The sequence below is a fragment of the Mustela putorius genome, unplaced genomic scaffold, assembly GCF_011764305.1.
Source record: "Mustela putorius furo isolate JIRA1106 unplaced genomic scaffold, ASM1176430v1.1 tig00001069_pilon_pilon_pilon, whole genome shotgun sequence".
Classification (NCBI taxonomy): Eukaryota; Metazoa; Chordata; class Mammalia; order Carnivora; family Mustelidae; genus Mustela; species Mustela putorius.
The window spans coordinates 1,389,462-1,409,707 of NW_025421558.1; the positions used below are offsets into that span (position 1 = coordinate 1,389,462).

A 20,246-nucleotide genomic window follows, 5' to 3' on the forward strand; every position below is an offset into this window, starting at 1 on the left:
CTCTTAATTCTATAGACCTTACTTAGCTCAAAGATGATTTTGTCTTTTTCAAACTAATCAGGAGACCAAGGCTTGGTAAAAGCTACTGGGGAACAAAACAAAACAAAACACCACGAGAGAAAGCCACCTAGTGCTAAAAGAGGTTAATTACAAGTGTACATGGATACAAGTGTCCTGTTCCTACAGGGGCTCTGTATAGGAAGTAACAGCATCCCAGGGATTCTGCAGCTGGGGCACAAAATCACACTTAGAGGAAAATGCTCCTGCATCCTGCTCCCCCTGCAGGTGACCCTTGTGTCCTGGGACTGTGCTCCAAATGCAGTCTTTGGCTCCTGCTCCTTCCATAGGTCTGGGAGCAGGAAGAGAGTCAGAAGACTCCTACGGGAACCTGTCCCTCACCCTAAGAAAAAGGAATGAGCCCAGTCTTAGCTATCACACAGAGTCAGCACAAACACATGAGAGCAGTCCATACTAAAAAGACTGTAACTACAAAGAGAAAATCATTTTTCAATTTTGGACTTTAACAGAAAATCCAAATGCTACTTAAATACCTTGACTCAAATTGTATGTAGTATCATAATGTGTATTTCACGTTGATATATTTGGTATTTATCCTATCTAAAACTCTAAGTACCTGAACTCCAGAAATTCTTTTCTTCAGATATGTTTAAAAAAACACTTTATTGGGGCGCCTGGGTGGCTCAGTGGGTTAAGCCGCTGCCTTCGGCTCAGGTCATGATCTCATCGTCCTGGGATCGAGCCCCGCATCGGGCTCTCTGCTCAGCAGGGAGCCTGCTTCCCTCTCTCTCTCTCTCTGCCTGCCTCTCTGCCTACTTGTAATCTCTCTCTGTCAAATAAATAAATAATCTTTAAAAAAAAATTATAAAAAAAAACACTTTATTAAGGTGTAATTGCCATTTAAAAAGATGTACATATTGAACGTGTATAACCGGACAAGTCGGGATAAATATACACCCACAAATCCATCTCCATCATCAGGGTCACAGACATACCCATCACCTGTCCCCTCCTACCTCCTCTATTCATCTGTGTGTGTGTGTTAAGAACACTGCACACATGATCGACCCTCCCAGCAAGTGTTAAGTACAAAGTACATTAATAGCTCTCAGCTCTACACCATACAGACCTCTGGAACAATGTACTCTGATAAAATAATAAGTAAGCCCTTTGCTTTACTAAATAACTGAAATTTAAATAATCTTTCTTTAATCTCAGGGCCATAATAAAGGTATCCTTGTAGGTGCCCCTGGAACAGGTTATGTTCCCACTGAGAAGAAAAAACAAAAATTAACTCACTAACATGTGAGCTCCATTGCTTAAATGTGTTTCCATCACGGCAGGCAGACAGTTAGTATTAATATTTTCTGAACAAAGGGAAACAGGATGAAAAGTCATAAAATAAACCCCAAGACACAAGACAGCAACATGAACGCATGTCTATGCTTCTCCAGTTTCCCTCTGCTGCCCGCACTGAGGAGAGAAGCAGCGGGGACACCTCTGGCCTGCGCCCAGTTTCCTCCAGCTCTTGGGGTCCTGTTGGAGAAGCCACTGCAGCTGCAGGTCAAGGTGTGTCTGCCGGGCAGCATCTCTCCCGGGGACTGGGGCTTCTTCTACTCACTCCCCTCAAAAGTCACTATGGCCTCGTAAGTGGGCTTCATGATTTAAAGCAACCAGTGTTCCCCAAGAAACAAAAACAGGCCTCCAGTATTAAGAGTAAAATCAACGGTGGCAGGAGCTCCTACTTGTTGAGGGCTTAGGAAGTATAGGGATGATACAAAAATCCCCACGTTTAATTATCACGGCCCTATTCCCATTTTGTAGCGAGGGAAACTGGGCTCACAGCAGTTAAGTAATGCCCAGAGGTAAAGAACTAGGCAGCAGCACAGACAAAATCAGAGCTCCTTCCGCGATGCCATTCTATCATCCAAAACTCCCCCACCATGGCGCACTTCATTCTGAGTCTTTTACTCCTTCCTAATTTCTTACATTAAAATGAGGGGCGTTTTAATGATCTGCTCTTGCTTGTGGAAAATGGGGAAAGGTACTGGGAAAAGTGCTTTCCCTGAGTATACGAAGCAGAGAAGTAATCAGAGCTATTTTATTTGTGTTATTTTTTGTAAAAGCTTAGAGTAAAAATAGCACCCTCCCTGCCAATCACCAGAACACCAAGGTGATTGATGAAGCCACCGTCCTCGTCCCTTCCACTTGGCCGCCTATTCTTTTTACCATGGGGTCTCCCATCAAACAATGAACCCCAAACCTGAGCTCAATTCACGTTAGCTGTGGTACATGTTAAAAATGTCACTTTCGAGCCCCGTGTTGCACCTGTCAATCAGGATCTCCACAAGTGCAGACCAGAAATGAATTCTTCGCTGTCGATTTGACTACAGGATCAGATGTAGGAAGCTGATACCTCTCTGCCGTACGAGGGCTGATACGCCACGTGCACTCCGGAACAGTGGTGATAAACCGAAACTCTGTACATCGATCACATCTGAAGGCAAAGCGTGATGGGTCTGGTGAACCCCCATGAGTAAATAGAGGCAGTGACTCTTCCTAAAACAAGCCAATGAGCCTGCACTGACTCTTTTGGTAAAGAACTCTGTGGGTAAATTTGTGGTTTTTTAGTAAGTTCAGATTTGAAGTCAACAGTTTCAGCGCTCCTAGATTTCATAATTGTTTAAACCTGAACGACTGGGTCAGATGATGTGACCATTTCAGTTACATCTAAACTATCGCGATTAAGATACATTAAAGTGACTGCAGCAAAAAATGTGTCTAGTGCACCAAGATGACATAGGCCTGTGAAAATGCCTACCTTCTTATATGACACGTGCTTGCTAAATGTGAAACAAACATCACACAGCCAACTATGCCACTGAGTCGTGTGAGATAAGCCCCTGCGGAATTTTATACAGAAGGAAGGCACAGAACATAACATTATAGAGCAGGACAGGGCAAACACATTATCCCGGGTAACTCTCACATCTCTGAGAAACAGGTCTCAGTATCTCCTCTTTACCTAAACAAAAACAGAAGTGACGTGCTCTGGGTCACACAGCTCACAGCCCTAGGGCTGACATGCAAATTCAACCATGACTGTTCCAAAGCATCCCACAGAATTTCAATGTATTTTAAAGCCTAGATATCTGCAGTAGTATTTGGTTTCCTTATAATTCCTATCCCTTACCAAAGACCACGCATGGGTCTGTGGACTTCATGAGCAGCAAAATGCAGAATTTCACAGTCATTCATTCACTCATTCCTTCCACAAGATCTAGGACACCGAGCATCTTCCAGGCGAGTCAGTGCCTGATACGGGGACCCAAATAAGGCAGGCTAGTGAGAGAGGCAGACACAAAGGCAGACAATTGCCCAACAGCGCACAAATGCAGTGACCCAGGCAGGCTCAAGGTAGCATGGAGTGGTAAGCAGATACCAGTCCAGGTCGATCTCAGGGCACACACACTGGATTCTGGAACTGTGCTGAGAAGCCACCCTTACCTCTTTCTTCTCATCGGCCTGGAGGTCTGGGATCACCGAAATCCCCCTAAACAATCTGTCAAGAGCTACGGTTTCTCCCTAGGTCTATAAGACAATACACACACTAACTGCACGGACTTCACAACTCTATGAGGATTACCCTCGTTTCTCAGACACAGGAACTAACGCACTGTTGCCTAAAGTCACACAGTTAAAGGGCAAAACCAGGATGCAAGCCCTGGGGGTCTGACTCAGAATGTACACAGTGTTTACTCTTATACCAACAGCGCTCAAACTTTTTGGTTTTAGGATCTCTTTTATAGTCTTAAAAATTATTGAGGGCCCAATAAGCTATTGTTTATGTGGGCCATATCTATCCGTATTTATTATGTTAGAAAATGAAGCTGAGAATTATTAAAATGTATTTCATTTAAAAACAATAATAATAAATCCACGAAGTGACACGAAATATTTTTTATGGAAACTCATTTCAAAAAAACAACTCATTTCTAAAACAAAAAGCAGTGAGAACGGTTATTATTTTATAATTCTGCAAACTGATGTCAGGCTTACAAGATTGCTGGATTCTCATATCTGCTTCTGCTGTCAGTCTATTGTGTGATTTTTAGCTGAAGCAGGGGAAGGAAATCTGGCCTCATTCAAATATGTAATTGGAAAAAGGAGCAGTATCTTGATAACCTTTCCAGATAATTGTGACTATCCTTTGAAATAATACCAAAACTCAAACAAGTGCCAATTTCTTAAAGGCGGCTGCAATGTGAAATACTAAAACTATCTCAGTGACTTCGTATTGGATATTCTTCTAAATTCTAAATTCGATCACATTGGTCCATCTTTTACTTTGGAGGGAACGTTCTTTATCCATGATTTCATAACTTCATACATTGGTCATTTGGAAAATAATGGTTCACTGAACTATGCAAATCTTCCATACATGGAAATATTTCAAGTATGTAACATCAACAAAACCACATTTGTTAATACACCATGGACTGTGATCATCAGAAAAGTCTTTTGTGTTTAGGAAGCTGTCAAGCCCATAGTGGCAAATCCAAATTTCCCAAAATTCTAATTTTCACTTGAAATTTTCTAATTTTCACTCTCCATTTCAGCACATAAGGCATTAAAAAGGTATAGCTGAGGTTGGAGATTTAATAAAACTAGTACCTGTGCTAGAGAAGAATGGTCTTAAGCAAAGCAGGCTTTTTACAGCGTGTGCTGGTGAGGGACAGACCACTAGTAGAGTTGGTGCCATGGCTTCAAACCATGCGAAGGCACATGCAGTTTCACCCAGCATTGCTTCTACACCATCAGTACAAATGTCCGTGCCGTCAGAGGCACATGTGTGTTACTGTTACCATGAAGGTGGTTTTTAGGAACCCCCAGAGTTCCACAGAGCACACTCTGAGAAACATGGCTCTACAAGCTATAGCCTCTTCTATGGGGAAGGGGCCAAAAGATGGGAAACTTAAAGAGACCTTTAAGATGAAAATGGCTACAAATCAGTTATAACTGACAGCGAATCGCCTCCCTCCCAAGCAAAGAGAGGTACCCACAGGCCCCAAAAGTGGTGAAGCTTGAAGACACACAGAGGCCCTTTCATATAAAGCACTGCTTGAACTCTACTTGTCAGACGAACGAACTCCAATGACTAAAGAAAATGTATCCGAGGAGAGGGAGCAGCCTCTCTAGAAAACACCTGCACGTGATGCATCTTCTTGCCCTTGAGGGATTTTCATAAAAGGGAATACAAATCAACAATGATATTTCGCTAGAAATAAAGGCTCCATGAGAATTACTTTTAGGAGGTGGGGAGAAAAAAAACTGTAATAATTTGCCCAGCAGGAAGTCAGGCAGTCCTGGGACAGAGGGAAGGATGTTAAGACACGATGAGTGAGGAGAAGAGGATGATGCTGTCAAGCCAGAAGACCGGAGTCTTACAAGATTTAAAGAATGACCACGATATCCACCAAATGGGAGAGATAGAGGAGGAAATATCCACCAAATGTAAAGAAAAGAAAAAGGGGCCAATTTTTTTCGTTCTGTTTTGGCAAATCTGCTCCTAACGTAGTGTCAGAATCCAGGCTCGATGATTTATTACCTTCGCGAACAGAGCAAATGAGTTAACTTCTTGGTGTCCATTACCTTATCAGTGAATGGAGACAGCAATTAGACCTACTATATAAGACCGTCACAAAGATTAAATAAGACAGAGCAATGAATGGTGTTCCAGCACATGGTAAGTGCTCAGTACATTTTAGCTTCTGTTTATGAGAATGGGGAAATGGAACAGGAATTAATAATATATATTTCACGTTCAAGAAATGATCAAATCAGGGAGCTTTTTAAAAACAGCAAGATGCCCAAGCAGATCAAAGATGAAGACATTAAGGGCAGCTCTCTCAGGTTTCCCCCCACCTTGGGGAGCTTTGTACTATCACTTTACTATCTCTCAATAAACTTCGCTGCCCACCAGAAAACACACACACACACACACACACACACACGAAAACATTTAAAGTTTCGTTTAGGTCCGACTGTTCAGCAAACTGACAAACTAGACTAAAATTGCATTTTCAATTTTCCAAGCACTTGGGTTGAGAGATCTTAAAATACACCCTTTCTCTGAAAATAAGCTTACTGGTGCAATCTTAGTATCAGAGACCAAAACAAAAGCATGCATGGTGTCATCCAAAGATTCTCCAAAACTCCTAACTTGTCTGTCACCTTGGCATGCAAGTCAAGGGCTAGCTGGACCTGGAGAGGGATCAGGAACCAGGCTCTAACTTGAACAGCTCAGCTGCCTAGGAAACTCCTCTTCAGACGGAAGGACACTGGAATAGGTGGTGGAGAGAATCTGTCCTCTCTCCTAAGCACTACAAATAAGAAGGGAAAAACCTCTCTTCTTACTCCACAGTGAATTTTCCATAATGAACACTTTTGGAAATTGTGAATCTCAGGTCTGAATCAAACACAAAGGTCAACTAAGCATCGATTTCACTACTGCATTGCTGAGCTTTAAGCTTTGTTTAAAAGAGATATATAATTATTTTTTGGAGATATAGTTATTGATAAAAACATCATACTCAGCAGTGAAAAACTGAGAACTTTCCTCTAAGATCAGGAAAAAACAAGGATGTTGTCTCTTACCACTCTAATTCAACACAGCACTGGAAGTCCTAGCCATAGCAATCAAACAAGAAAAAGAAATAAAAAGCATCCACATGGGTTAAGTAAGTAAAACTGTTACTATGGGCAGATAACATGATACTATATAGAGAAAACTCTAAAGATGCTAACCAAAAAACTATTATTACTGGGAAGTGAATTCAGTAAAGCTGCAGGATAAACAGAATTAAGAGTCGGGGGCTGGTTTTGTTTTGTTTTTGATTTTGATTTTGTTTTAACTTCTTAAGCAGAAAGAGTAAACAACACATCATGATTCCTAAATGCTTTTTCAACATTAAACAGACTTTGCAAACAAATCATGATGCATAATTAGCACTAATTTTCTTCTCTTCTTCCCAGATTGTACAACTAACTCAAATCAAAGAGGAAACTGAAAGGCAAATACAGACACAATCTGTGCTGTTGCCACAGGACCCCCTGACACAGCCCCACCTGATGGTTTTCCAAGGGCTCCCCTCCCTCATCTGGGAGAACCTACGGAATCTGATCTGGTTCCTGCTGCAAACATCTGTCAGAGTTCCAGCCATACAAGCTTCCTTAAGTTCCTCAAAAGCCCCACAGATGAACACATCAAAACCAGCCATTAGATCCACATCCTGCATTCATATAGGGCATTCAATCATACTCACTCAATTTAAAGAGATTTCTAGAGTGAGACAGCCCCACACTTCTAGTAATTTCTTGGTTGCCTCTATAGCCTCCATTTCCTCCCAAGCTCCCTGGCACAAAACACAAAACCCATGCTTCTAGAAGTTGTGGTATCTTTAACTGAAACCTATTCCCTCTTTATCATTTCACAGCAAAGATAAAATAGTTGAAAGACAATTCTAAATTGTTCCTCATCCTCTTCACACAGCAGAATAAACCCAGTTCAGTTTGCCTTCTGTTTTCTAATCCCTTACTCCATTATATCCCTTTTAGAATCCAAATTCTATGGGAGCAAAGGATATAGAGCCCACGCCTCCTCCAGTTCCACACACATGACAGACCCTCCAATGTTGGATAGAGGACTGTATCCTTGTATTGTGTCCTCATCAAATTCTCCACCTCAGGGGCACCTGGGTGGCTCAGTGGGTTAAGCCTTTCCTTTGACTCAGGTCATGATCTCAGGGTCCTGGGATTGAGACCCCCACTGGGCTCTCTGCTTACTGGGGAGCCCGCTTCTCTGCCTGCTTCTCTGCCTACTTGTGATCTCTCCGTCAAAGAAATAAATAAACAAAATCTTAAAAAATAAAAGAACAAAAGAAACTTCCAAATTTCTGAACATTTTATTTCTAAACTCAGGACTAAGATAATCCGTATCTCAGAGTAGATATTTTTAGATCTTACATTCTTGATTGGGGGAGTAAATACTTTATGGGATCAAATCTCAAAGTTAGCTAAAGTAAATGTACTCCCCACTTTTCATGCAACTGCTCATTTATGATCTAGCTGGCCAGTCACGATCACAGGAAGATAAGTCTGCCAAAGTCATGCCCTTTTGTAAGCCTCCTGCTTATTATCTGACAGCCCCATTATATTTAAGGTTTGTGTAAGTGGTTTTGTGATACTGTTTACATTACTTTCCTAGGTGTCTTAATTTAAGGTAATTTGATTTCAGAAGACATTTTCTGGTGTTACATGTGTTCTGCAGTGAATTTAATGCTGTTCCCTAGGTACCGTATCCACTGGTTTCCATAATTCTGAGAGAACATGCTTGCTAGACCCTTTTGCTATTTTTCCTCCTCCTTGATCCCCACTGCCCAAAAAAGATCCCAGACAGGCAATCTCATCGGCCCTTCTATCTTCAACCTTTTCCCACATAACCAAGATGAGCAATCAACCAATAGCTGCGGTGAGATTTAGAGACTGGTCCCTCAGGAAACAGGGCCCTGCCAAATTTTGTAGAGAGAGGGGGCTTACCCTTCCGAAACTTGGTTCTCAGAGTCCTTCCAAGTACAGTTCATAGCAGGAAGGAAAAGGCCTGCCTCACCCCTGTCTTTGGGGGTCACATTCCTGGGTCACACTAACCAGGGCAGCCCTTACGGCCAAGAAGCAGCAGTTCAATGTAAGAGGCCTCCTTCCTCCCTGGCTCCCCGGCCACAGGGCCGGGCAGAGCCCCACCTAAGGCAGGAAGCAAAGCGGGCCTGGAAGACAAGATACCTATCCCCTCGTCCTGCTCTGCCTGTTCTGAGAAGGGTGGAGGAAAGCAGGAAGGGCGGGGCAGATCAGAAGAGGTGCAGGAGAGCACAAGTGGGAAGACCTGTTGTGTGGCTGGGAGGGTTCCGGTTGCTCGGTAAGGAGTGCGGAAGCACCCAGTGTGTGGACATGCAAAGCAAGGAGACGGATATGCATGAAGTATTTGGGAAGTCAGTGCAAGGAGCTGGACGTGCGTGGGGAAGGGAAAGGACCTTACAGCTTACAGAACCCTCTGAAAGGAGGCAACCGTCAGGATGAGGCAGGGAGGAACGGTGTCCGAGCAAGTCCAGACACCAGCCGAAGGCCTGCCTCCTGCCTCGCGCTGACAAAGGCTAGGGCAAGAGTGGAACCCACCTAAGGCGGAGGAGTCCAGGCGGGCCCTAGATCCTCTCCAGGACAAAGACCTCTGGGGCTAACTCCACACTCGCATTTCTGTTTGCTTCTCTCCAGGACCACACCCCCGGGAGAGCCCCAGCAATGGAACCAAAGCCGCAGACATCCCTAGAAGCAGTAGATATGCCTTGATACAGCCAGCTAACCTGGTAACTGCTACCCCCAGCATAAGCCAAACGCCTTGCTGACCCTCGAAAAGAGATGAGCCTCCAAAAACGAGGTTCATGTTGACAGGTGAGTTGCCCTGCGGTATCGTCTCCCAATTGGTCCACACAAGACTTCAAGGGAGAAGTGATTCATTTCAGTCAAACATGTGCGCCCATCCCGTCTTATGAAGCCCAGCAGTGGTGCCATCCGTCAAACGGCTAACGTCTCTCTAGAAGAACACTGCCCGATAGAGCTTGCTGCACTGATGCGAACCGCTACTGGGTATTTGAACTGTGGCTCATGCGACTAAGGACTTGAATTTTTAGTTCATTGACTTTTGATTAACTTAGATAGGCACATGTGGCTAGTGGTCACTGTGGACCATGTAGATCGAGAACTCCAAGTAAAAATAAGCAGGGGCCAGATCGCATCTTCCAAAGATGCCAGGAAAAAAAAAAAAAATGTCATGGAATTCTATTTCTCTGCTGTGAGGAAGTTGACTCTTAATAGTCCAGCAACTGTTCAAGCTCATTTCCAGCACCGAACTCTTCTATGGTCACTGCCACATCTCCACATCAACGTGCCTCCAAAACATCCCAGTTCGGAAGGCCCTCAGAGACCCCAGCCCAACCAGTCATCCACTGTGGGCCCTACTTCTCCACAAAGGCCCCGCAGATTTCACCCAGCAGCCCCCAGCAGCAGTGAAAGTCAGCCTCAGAAGGAGTCGTCCATCCTCAAGTCCAAGGACACTGTTCTGAAGGGGAGTCAAGGATGCTCAAAATAATAAAGGAATTTTGCAGCATGCTTTACCTTGTATGCAGTCCCTTCACGCGCGCTGTCTCGCTGAACCCTCACAGTGACCTCACCATGTAAGTATGAAGTCAACACATTGACTTTACAGAGGTTAAGTGACTCAAGCAAAGCAATATGCCTTGTGTCTAGGAACCATTCACCCTAACTCAATGTATCTTCCAAGGAGTGACAAAAGACAACTGAGAGAAGTAAAAGTCAGGGTTGGGAAGGGGGCAGGCACAGAAGGGTAATTAGAGCAGAGCACAAAGGCAGATCAGCTAGTAACCTGAGAAGTCAATCTATTTCCATCTCCCTCTTTTAAACAGAAACACATTCAGTTCCAAAGAGTTAAGCACCTCAGACTAGAGCCAATTAAAGTGAGACTATGCTCTCAAACAGTGGTTCTCCAAGTGTGGTCCCTGGACCAGCAGGCCCAGCATCATTTGGAAACTATTTAGAAATGTATATTCTCGGGCCCCTCCAAGAGCTAACTGAAACAAAACCTGGGCGAGAGGGGTGCTCACGTTCTGTTCTGTTAAAACACGGGCCCTCTCGGTGATTCTGATGTCCACCACATTTGAAAACCACTGTTCTAACCACTGCCCCAGAACTGTACATCTGAGGTTCATTCCCTTTCCTCTGGGAAACTGACAACTTGGTCATCGAGGGAAAAGAAAGGGAGCTACCAGTGGTGAAGTTTGGGACCCATCCCGGTGACATTAGCCCTGACTTACTGTACCGAGGGTGACAAGCATGGGTAAACTCTGAAAGAGCTCCCAGAGCACACAGACCTCCTCTTTGGACAGAGAGGAAACCGTTCTTTCCTCAGAAAATCCTGGGTTGATCGGGGGGAGGAAGGTCTATTTTATAGCTAAAACTAGCTTGTGGACAGAACGTCCTAACTGTGAAAAGCTAGGTTTCTATTAGAACCGGAATTCGTGTTTCTCGGAGAAAGGACATCTATGAGAATACACATTCCGAAAACCATTGGTCTCTGTTATTTTAGTAATAATTATTATTATTATATTATAGCAGGTATTTACTGGGTACTTTCAATATGTCCAGCACTGTACATATGCACTGCTCCTTTTCACCCTCATGCAATTCCGAGAGCTGAGAACTATTACCGTCTTCATTTCATCCATGATGCTTCGGCAGGTCAAATTACCTGAGATTATACAGGAAGGAGGCAGAAGGGCCAGGAAGCAAACCAGGTCCACTGTTCCTAAACAACCTGGAATACTACCTCCTTTCTCGCTTTAACACACATACTCTCATTTTAAAGCTATCTAACTTTCTTCATACTCTGTATGTTATTGAGTCTTGAGTACTGCATTTTTATTATTTTTTTAAGCTATTACGCCATGTGCAGTTGCAAAACAGCCCTCAACCACACTCAGTTTACCGACGAGGATGACCCACACTAAAGAATTCATGGCAATACAGATACCCACAAACTGCATCAAAGGCAAGAACTGTTTTTATTCCCATCCTGTGTGGGCAACCTGCCCAGGGAAGCCCTGACCCCCTCCATCCAAGTGAGCCCTCTCTGTTCAGTGCTCCTAGTTGTCTCTTTTACTGCACTTTGCACACAGAAATGTCCACACTACGACCCCACTAAGGGGTGAGCTCTTGAGGGTGGGAACATGCCCGAGTCAGCTGTATGCTTTGAGAGCACTAAAAACATGATCAACACCTAAGAGATGCTTTTTAAGATCGGAAGCCAGACATACAAATTCTTAAAAGAGGGCAAAAATGAACTACAGTTTGAACACAAAATGTAAAATTATGGGGGCGCCTGGGGGGGGTGCACTCCATTGAGCATTCTTGGTTTCAGGTTAGGTCATGATCTCAGAGTCATGAGAAGGAGCCCCATGTTAGGTTCCTCGCTCAGCACAGAGACTGCTTAAGTTTCCTCTCCTTCTGCCCCTCCCAGCCACACACTCTCTCTCTTTAAAGTAAATAAATAAATCTTAAAAAAAAAAAAAAAAATGGAAAACTGGGACATCTGGGTGGCTCAGTTGGTTAAGCATCTGCCTTCCACTCAGGTCATGATCCCAGGGGATCAAGTTCTGCATTGGGTTCCCTGCTAAGCGGGGAGCCTGCTTCTCCATTTGCCTGCCCCTCCCCCACTTGTGTTTTCTCTCTCTCTCTCTCTCTCTGAGCAAATAAATAAATAAAATCTTTTTAAAAATGTAAAACTATGAAACTTTAAAAGCAAACACAGGAGACAATTTTGGGGACGTAGGCCTATGCCAAAGCATTCTTAGATGTGATACCAAAAGCCCAATGCATAAAGGGTGGGGGAGGGGGGACCAATAAACTGGACTTCATCAAAATTCAAAACCTTTGCCCTGCAAAAGATCCAGTTAAAAAGATAAAAAGGCAAACTACATACTGGAAGAAAATATATGCAAGACATATATCTGACAAAGGACACATATTTAGAATATAAGAAATCTCAGAGTTAAGAGTAATAAAAAACCCAGTCCATTTAGAACATGGGACACTAGCAGACATTTCACCAAAGGGGACATACAGATGGCAAACATGAAAAGATGCTCAACATCATTAGCCATTAGGGTATGCAAATTAAAACCAGGCTGAGACTAGAACACCTATTGGGACAGCTAAAATAATAAACAAATGCAGGTAAGGATGCAGAGAAAAACCAGATCTCTCCTACGTGGCTGATGAGAATATAAAATTGTACAGCCACTCCAGAACACAGCTTGGCAATTTCTTCAAAAAAAAAAAAAAAAAAAAAAGAGCATACAACTACCACTCAAAATCCAGCAACAACACTCCTGGGCATTTATCCTGGAGAAGTGAAAACACATCTATGCAAAACCCTGTGCACAGATGGTCCCAACAACTTTAATTTTAAGAATCCAAAACTGGAAACCCCCAAGTGTTCTTCAGGAGGTGAATGGTTAAACAAGCTGTGGTATATCCATACCATGGACTACTACTCAGTGATAAAAAAGAGCAGACTGTTGATAATGTGACAGCCTGGATGGATCTCATGGGTATCACGCTGAGTGAAAAAGCGAGTCCGAAAAGGTCACATACCACATGATTTCATTTCTGTAACATTCTCAAAATGACAGAGAGGGAGAAGAGATTTAGTTGTTACTAGGGTTTACAGCTATGTGCCGGGAGGGGAGAGTAGACATGACTGTGAAGGGTGGCATAAGGGTCATCCTTGAGCTGATGGAATAGTTCTATAGCTTGACTGTGATGGTGGTTACCGGAATCCACCAGTGTGGAAAAAATGCAAAGAAGTACATATATACAAACACAGATGCGTGCCTGGAGAACCAGTGAAATCTGACATGTAGCGATGTCGGCTTCCTGGTTCTACTGTACTTTGGTTATGTAAGATGTTACCAATGGGGGAAAATGGGTGAAGAGTACACAGGACCTCTCTACTATTTTTGCAACTTCTCATAAAGCTATAATCATTTCAAAATAAAAAGTTTTTTTAAAAGGGAACTACAGGCTTTTTACTTAAAACAAAACTAACGAAAAAGAGGTATATATAGCTGCACTACTGGTCAGTGAGATCCCAAACACAGATTTAAAGGCACATAGTAGGTCTGTGTGATTTTTTTTTTTTTAAAGTTAAATCTGATTCTCCAGAGTCTTGACAGGAATACATTTCCAAACATCTTACAGCTACTTCCCCATCCCCCTCATAAAATGAAAAATAAAAAAAAAAGTCCTGATGTGTGAACCCCTTTGGGAATCCAGGAGTCCTATCCTAAGTGCCTGGAATGAATAGACCCTGTTTCACAAGAACAGAGGTCAAGGGCCTCACAATTTAGAGAACAGGCAACGAGCCACACACAAGCCCAGGCGTGGCTTCCTTCAGCAAAAGTAGTGTATGGACCCACCCACAATGGCCAAGCTTTAAATGATGCCTTTCTTCCAAAACAAAACAGTCAAACCAACAAAATAATTTTTTTTTAAATCGTTAAGCAAACAAACAAAAACCTCAACAACCTCAGACTGTTTCCAACAAACCTTATAATCAAATATGTCCTCTGAGTTGACCTCCAACTTACCCCTTGCTTTTCAAGTATTCCATTGCCTAGGAATTCTGGGACACAAGAGCCTACGAAAATTAATGAAAAAATAGGAGGAGAAAAATTATTCAAAACGCTAGAGATTTTCTGACCTGAGCTGTTTCCATATGCATTTGAAATGCAGATAACCACAGGAGGGTGAGGGGTTGGTGGGGGGATGCTACTTTGGGAGAATTTTGCATATCAGAACTACTAAAGGGGGGGCGCCTGGGTGGCTCAGTGGGTTAAAGCCTCTGCCTTCAGCTCAGGTCATGAGCCCAGGGTCCTGGCATCGGGCTCTCTGCTCAGCAGGGAGCCTGCTTCCTCCTCTCCCTCTGCCTGCCTCTCTGCCTCCTTGGGATTTCTGTCTGTCAAATAAACAAATAAATTAAAAAAAAAAAAAAAAGAACTACTAAAGGGTCTTACAAAGTTATTTCCTTTTACTTTATAGGCCTGGAAAATCTTTCAGATTTTTACAGTTTTCACTAGCAATTCCCTTGTTTCAGAAGTCATTAATTATTATTTGTTTAAAAGCCTTATGTTATACAGTACTTAATCATTTTCAAAGTAGTTTCACAAATTTCTATGAAGAAAAACAGCCCTGGTACCTAGGGGCTGCACTTTTCCTTGCAACTCTCACCCCCCAGGCTGCCTTCTAATTTCAGTTAGTTCGGACATCTTTCCCCCAGGCCCTGGGTCTGCTCTTCTCCACAGGGGGAGACTTCAAAACAAAACAAAAAAACCCACATCTCTACCAAGCCTCCAGACTCACTGGCCAAGGGCAGACACTCTCAAGTCTAATCAGCAGAGTGCCTTCCCATAAAATTACTTACATTTCTACATTCATGTGCTGTTCTCAACAATAGCACTCTGAAATCTCATTTGAACTGAAAGTCCTCCATTTGCTTCCATGAAAAGATGTATTTTTAAATGCTTTGATCTCCACATGCCCTTCTGTACATTAGTGTTCTTCACCTTCCACCAACAGCACAGAACCTATAAGACCAAGACTTCTATGCATTTTAAAAAGAAGAGGGAGGATGAATTAAAAGCGTGGCACCTTCTCTCCCTCCTTTCCATTTGCAGAGCTTGGGTTTCCTTATAATCCTGAGAAATGTATTTCACAAAAGTCAAACTATACCTATCCTAAATCTAAATATCTCCCAGAGCCCACCAGCGAGACTAGAGGCATCTCTAAAACTTCTACTCTATGTCTTCCTCCTTTTCATTATGGTCAAATCAGTGGTTTCCAACACTTTACTCCTTGGCAAAAACAGTTCAAAGTGTATTCAACTACTGTTCCCACACAATTCCCATAAAGATGTTCATGGTAGATGCACGAACATGCTCAGAACACAAACCGGGGAAATAAATTTCAAATTGGTCTAGATTCTTCAAGAACTTGCAACCTAGGGAACCCCCTTAATCCCTACCCTAGGTCTGCCATCTACCGGGAGCTACTAGGGTCCAGCAGCGGTGGGCTGCCAGGAGTGGTCGGCAGCCAGGGGAAATATTAAGTCAGTTTGGCAGGGACCCACAGGCCCTGCAGAGAGCAGTAATTGTTCAACATCTCAAGTCTTGACTTTTCACTTCCCGAAAAGGAAGGAAGTTTTTTGGGATAGCAGCTATTAATATCCCTCTATTTACTCGCTCATGGCAAGTAACGCTGTCTGGGGTAGTCCAAAGCATCTTTGGAGATCATAATTGGCTCTCGTGACCTCCTACGTCCGCTACCAACCAACGACTTTATAAGCAGTACAAAAACTCGATTCTCATAATATGCCCTGAAAGAAGGAAATGGGCAACCATGTCGGCACTTGATCGGGACAGAGCAAAGCAGTTGAGAGACCAAGGGCATAAAACATTCAGTCCCAACCGCGAAAGCCACGGGAACAGGGTGCCCCTCTACCGAAGCCCCCTGTCCAGGTGATCCGTACAGTAGCCGAGCATTTTCCAAAGCACTGCCACTTGAAGACAGGACACCAACACCCAAGCCCAAATGGCAAACCCTTCAAACAAAAATGGAAAGGGAAAGTCTTCCCAGCCACCAATCAAGCCACTACAGAGCAGGGCGTGGCGCGGCGCGGGAGCTGCGGGTAGGGAGCCGGGATTCCCAGCCTGGCCTCCTAATGGGGAAAATTTGGAAACGTCGTGGCGAGCTCAGAGCAGGAGGCAGAGGCCCTCGAGGTGGGTGCGCGCGCGGCGTCGTGGGTTCCGCCGCCTCTTCTCCAGCCCTGCAGCCTACCGGGCACGTTCGGCCCTGTCCCGGCGCAGGGCCCCCGGCTCCGCAGGGCTGTCAAGGGCCGACGTGCCAATCTCCCTCCTGCCACAAATGTCACATTCCAAGAAAAACCAGTTCCACTTGGAAAGTTTAATTTTTCCCCCTAGAAACCAGATTCTTTAAAGGCGGCACTAACAGCGAGGGAGAGCGAAGTCTAACTCCCCAGTTTCTAAGAAACTTGTCCGGGGAGAACAAAGGAGCAGCAGCGAACGCGATCCTAGCCCCCCGGTCTGGAGCGCGAGCCCCTGGCCGCCCCCACCCGCCAGAGCCGAGACTTCCCCGCGGGGCAGGAAGGGTCTGGCCGGGCGCCGCATCCCGTCGGGCGGGCCCGTGCGCGCGCCTTTGTCTCGCGCGGAGGGCAGCGGCCACCGGCGCCCCGCTTCCGCCCCCTCCCTCGGCCGCCGAGAGACCCGCGCGCGGGCGCGTCCCGGAGAGTGCAGGCATGTGGCAGGCCCCTCCGGAAAGGCCAGCCCCGCGTCGGGGCCGCGCCCGCACCCCGGGACCCTGGCCCAGCCGGCCCACCCAACTTCCAGGCTCGGATGGGGCGCGGGGCGGCGCGGCGATCCGACCCGCCGCACCGGGGGCCTACAGCGTGGCGCGGGAACAGAGTTCCGCTGCTTCTTCTTTTTTTTAAACCAGTCTGGGTAAGGGAAAGCAAGATTGCGGCGGCTGACATTCCCGGCCACCCGCGCCGAATCGGCTGCCCAAGCCGCTGGGTAGCCTGGCCGATCTCCGCCCCGGGTCCCCCGAGGAGGAGCCCCGTGCCGGGAGCAGCAAGGGGGTGGGGGAGCACCGGTCGGCTGGGTCCCTCGCGTGGGAGCCTCGGAGGCGCCCTCCCCGCACCCTGAGCGGGGACTGGTTACCTTTCACCGCAGACTCACAAGTTTCCCGGCGCAACTTTGCCTTCCACATGAGGCGACCATGGCTGGCTCAGTGGCGCGGCTGGGGGAGGCGGCCGCCGGGCAGAGTGCTGGGCATGGCGTGGGGCAGCGCAGGGAAGCGGCGCCCGACAGTCAGCCCCATTCACACAGGAAGGAGAGAAATGCCAGGGCTTCACCTCCAGCCGCGAAGCCGCCCGCCGCCGCTGGGTCCTAGAGCGTCCCGCGCGCTCCACCGCCGCCCGCGCTCCCCGCTCCCGGCTCCCCGCTCCCCGCGCTCGAGCTGGGGAGGGTCGTCGGGCTCGTCCCGGTAACCCTACACTCCACCCCCGCCGCGGCGCCGGGCCGCTGGGCCCTAGAGCCCGCCTGCCGCCGCTCGCGCTCGCCTCACCCCCCCTCCCACCCCCCCACCCCCCCACCCCCACCCCCCCCACCCCCCCGGCCCGGGACCTCGCCTGCTGAAATTGCCCGGAGCTCAAGCTGACGTGTCTCCCCGAGAGTTTAGGAGGGCGACAGCCTCCGCCGTTTTGTTCCCTCCCTGCCGAGTCTTAATTAATGTCAGACTCAACAATTCTCCTTCCTTCGAGTTTCTCTTCCTTCCCAGCAGGCCCACTCCGGCAGAAATCAGTTTCCCGGTCTGCCCTCAGTGTCCCTATTAGAGTATGTTCAGGATTTTTTTTTTTTTTTAAGTGGAATTTCCAGGTGAAAAGCGGTCAGGCTTCTCTTTGCATTCCTCAGGCCCTAGTTCGCACACTGGGATTGGGTGCCGAGCTGCTAAATTCGACTCTGCTGTCAAGAGTCGACAATCCGGCTGTTATTAAGAAACACTACTACCCATCCCATTATACTCAATTATACTGTGCATACCTCTGGAGCCTTGATCTGGAAACCTGGAACAGGCAAGCATAGCTCTCCTCCCTAGCTTTCAGGGACCTGCTCTGCTGCTGCCAGGTTGAGAGACCAGGGAGTAGAATAGTTGCTGCGGAAGACGTTAAAAGGACAGTCTGTGCACAGCACACCTCTTATCTTGTGCTCCTCTCCTCTCTTTGTCTTCTCACCAGACCAGGATTTCTTCTGGGATTCCTGCCTGGACTGTAGCAATTACCCAATTAGTCCGCCAGTGCTTGTACCCTTATGCTCAATTCTGGTGGACTGTGTATCCAGATTTCAGTCAGCTCTTCTGATTCATCTGATGGCTCAGTGAGTCTGCTCTCAAGATAAAACCCAAATGCAGTAATGTAGCAATCATGTATCAAATACCTACTCCATTTAAAGTCAGCAGCATTAGGACTTGATAGCGCATCAAAGAAAGAAAAGAAGCAGCAGCTCACCAGCCTTGCTAGGGTTTATTCAAGTGGACAAGATATGCAACCAGAAAACAGGAAAGTGCTGGTGATGCCTGAAGAATGCGGAGTAAAGGACTGACTCCATGCAGAAAAAAGGGGAGGCTTTTTTTTTTTCTAAAGATTTTATTTATTTGACAGACAGAGATCACAATTAGGCAGAGAGGCAGGCAGAGAGAGAGGAGGAAGCAGGCTCCCCGCAGAGCAGAGAGCCCGATGTGGGGCTTGATCCCAGGAGGCTGGGATCATGACCTGAGCCGAAGGCAGAGGCTTTAACCCACTGAGCCACCCAGGCGCCCAAAAAAGGGGAGGCTTGAAGGGTAGGTAGCATTTGTAGGAAATGAGTCTAGAGTGGGGAAAAGACAATGGATAGGAAAAGGAGGGAAAGAAGGAAGGAAACGAACATTTATTAACTGCTCCCATTAGATAACACACTATATCCTAGGAGGCAAAAAGTTTAATAGTTATAAGCATCCACTGCGGGGCACCTGGGTGGCTCAGTGGGTTAAAGCCTCTGCCTTCAGCTCAGGTCATGATCTCAGGGTCCTGGGATCGAGCCCCGCATCGGGCTCTCTGCTCAGCAGGGAGCCTGCTTCCCTTCCTCTCTCTCTCTCTTGCCTGCCTCTCTGCCTACTTGTGATCTCTGTCTGCCAAATAAATAAATAAAATATTTTTTAAAAAAATAAGCATCCACTGCAACAAAACAGGTGTAAGTTGAGTGACAGCCCACTCACTGTATGACCTTGGGAAAGTCACCAGACTTCAGTTTCATTTCATTTTCAAGGTGACGGAAATAGCCATGGAGTAGAGGTTGTAAGGTTGGAATGAAGTAACAAATAAAATACTTAGCATAGTGCATGTAAGCGCTGAACGTATATTTGCTATTATTATTTCAATCAACCCTTCAATAGCCCTGTGAAATAGGGAGCTGATCTGGGAAATGGTCCAGGAAGCAATGACATGTGAGTCCAGGCAAAGGTGATGGGAAAGGAAGAGCGAGATAATATCCAGATACCGAATCTTTGAAGATACCAAGTCCAAGTACAGTGAAGATACCAAATCTTGAGGCAAGAATTTTAGACTTTTTCCAGTGACTTAGATAGAAGGAAGAACAAGGTAATCAAGTTAAGCCAGTTTTGAGCCTGGGCCATAGGAAGAATGGACCATTCCTGGAAGGATGGGTCACTGGACCAATGCTGGGAGAAGCTGAGTGAAGAGGAAGGACTGGTTTGAGAAAGATGTTGAAAGACTTTACCATCCTCTGGGCAAGAGGAAAGAAGGAACAAGAACTGGGGTAAGAAGCAGAAAACAGAGGTGTAGAGAAAAATATAAATGAAGCCATGAATATCGATTTACTTGGAGAATGCCCAGGACAACAAAAGTAATAAACAGGGAAAGGAGGAGGAAGAAGAGGGCAGACTGGAGAAGGAGAAGAGTGGGAAGGTTTAAAATC

General features: G+C 45.8%; 1 protein-coding gene across 12 annotated transcripts in view; it reads right to left on the reverse strand.

Annotated features, from left to right (window-relative positions):
• AMOTL1 (angiomotin like 1) overlaps window positions 1-20,246 on the reverse strand; it is a 152,290-nt gene that overhangs the window by 74,159 nt on the left and 57,885 nt on the right. For 2 of the 12 annotated variants that reach the window (XM_004754524.3, XM_004754521.3), the window contains exon 1: window positions 17,454-17,807. The exons of 8 other annotated variants lie outside the window; for them this stretch is intronic. In XM_004754524.3, the coding sequence (XP_004754581.2) occupies window positions 17,454-17,484 (31 nt within the window). In that variant the 5' untranslated portion in view covers window positions 17,485-17,807. Of the gene's footprint in view, window positions 1-17,435; window positions 17,808-20,246 lie in introns of those variants that run through there. 2 more of the 12 variants (XM_004754523.3, XM_004754520.3) reach the window with 1 other exon arrangement.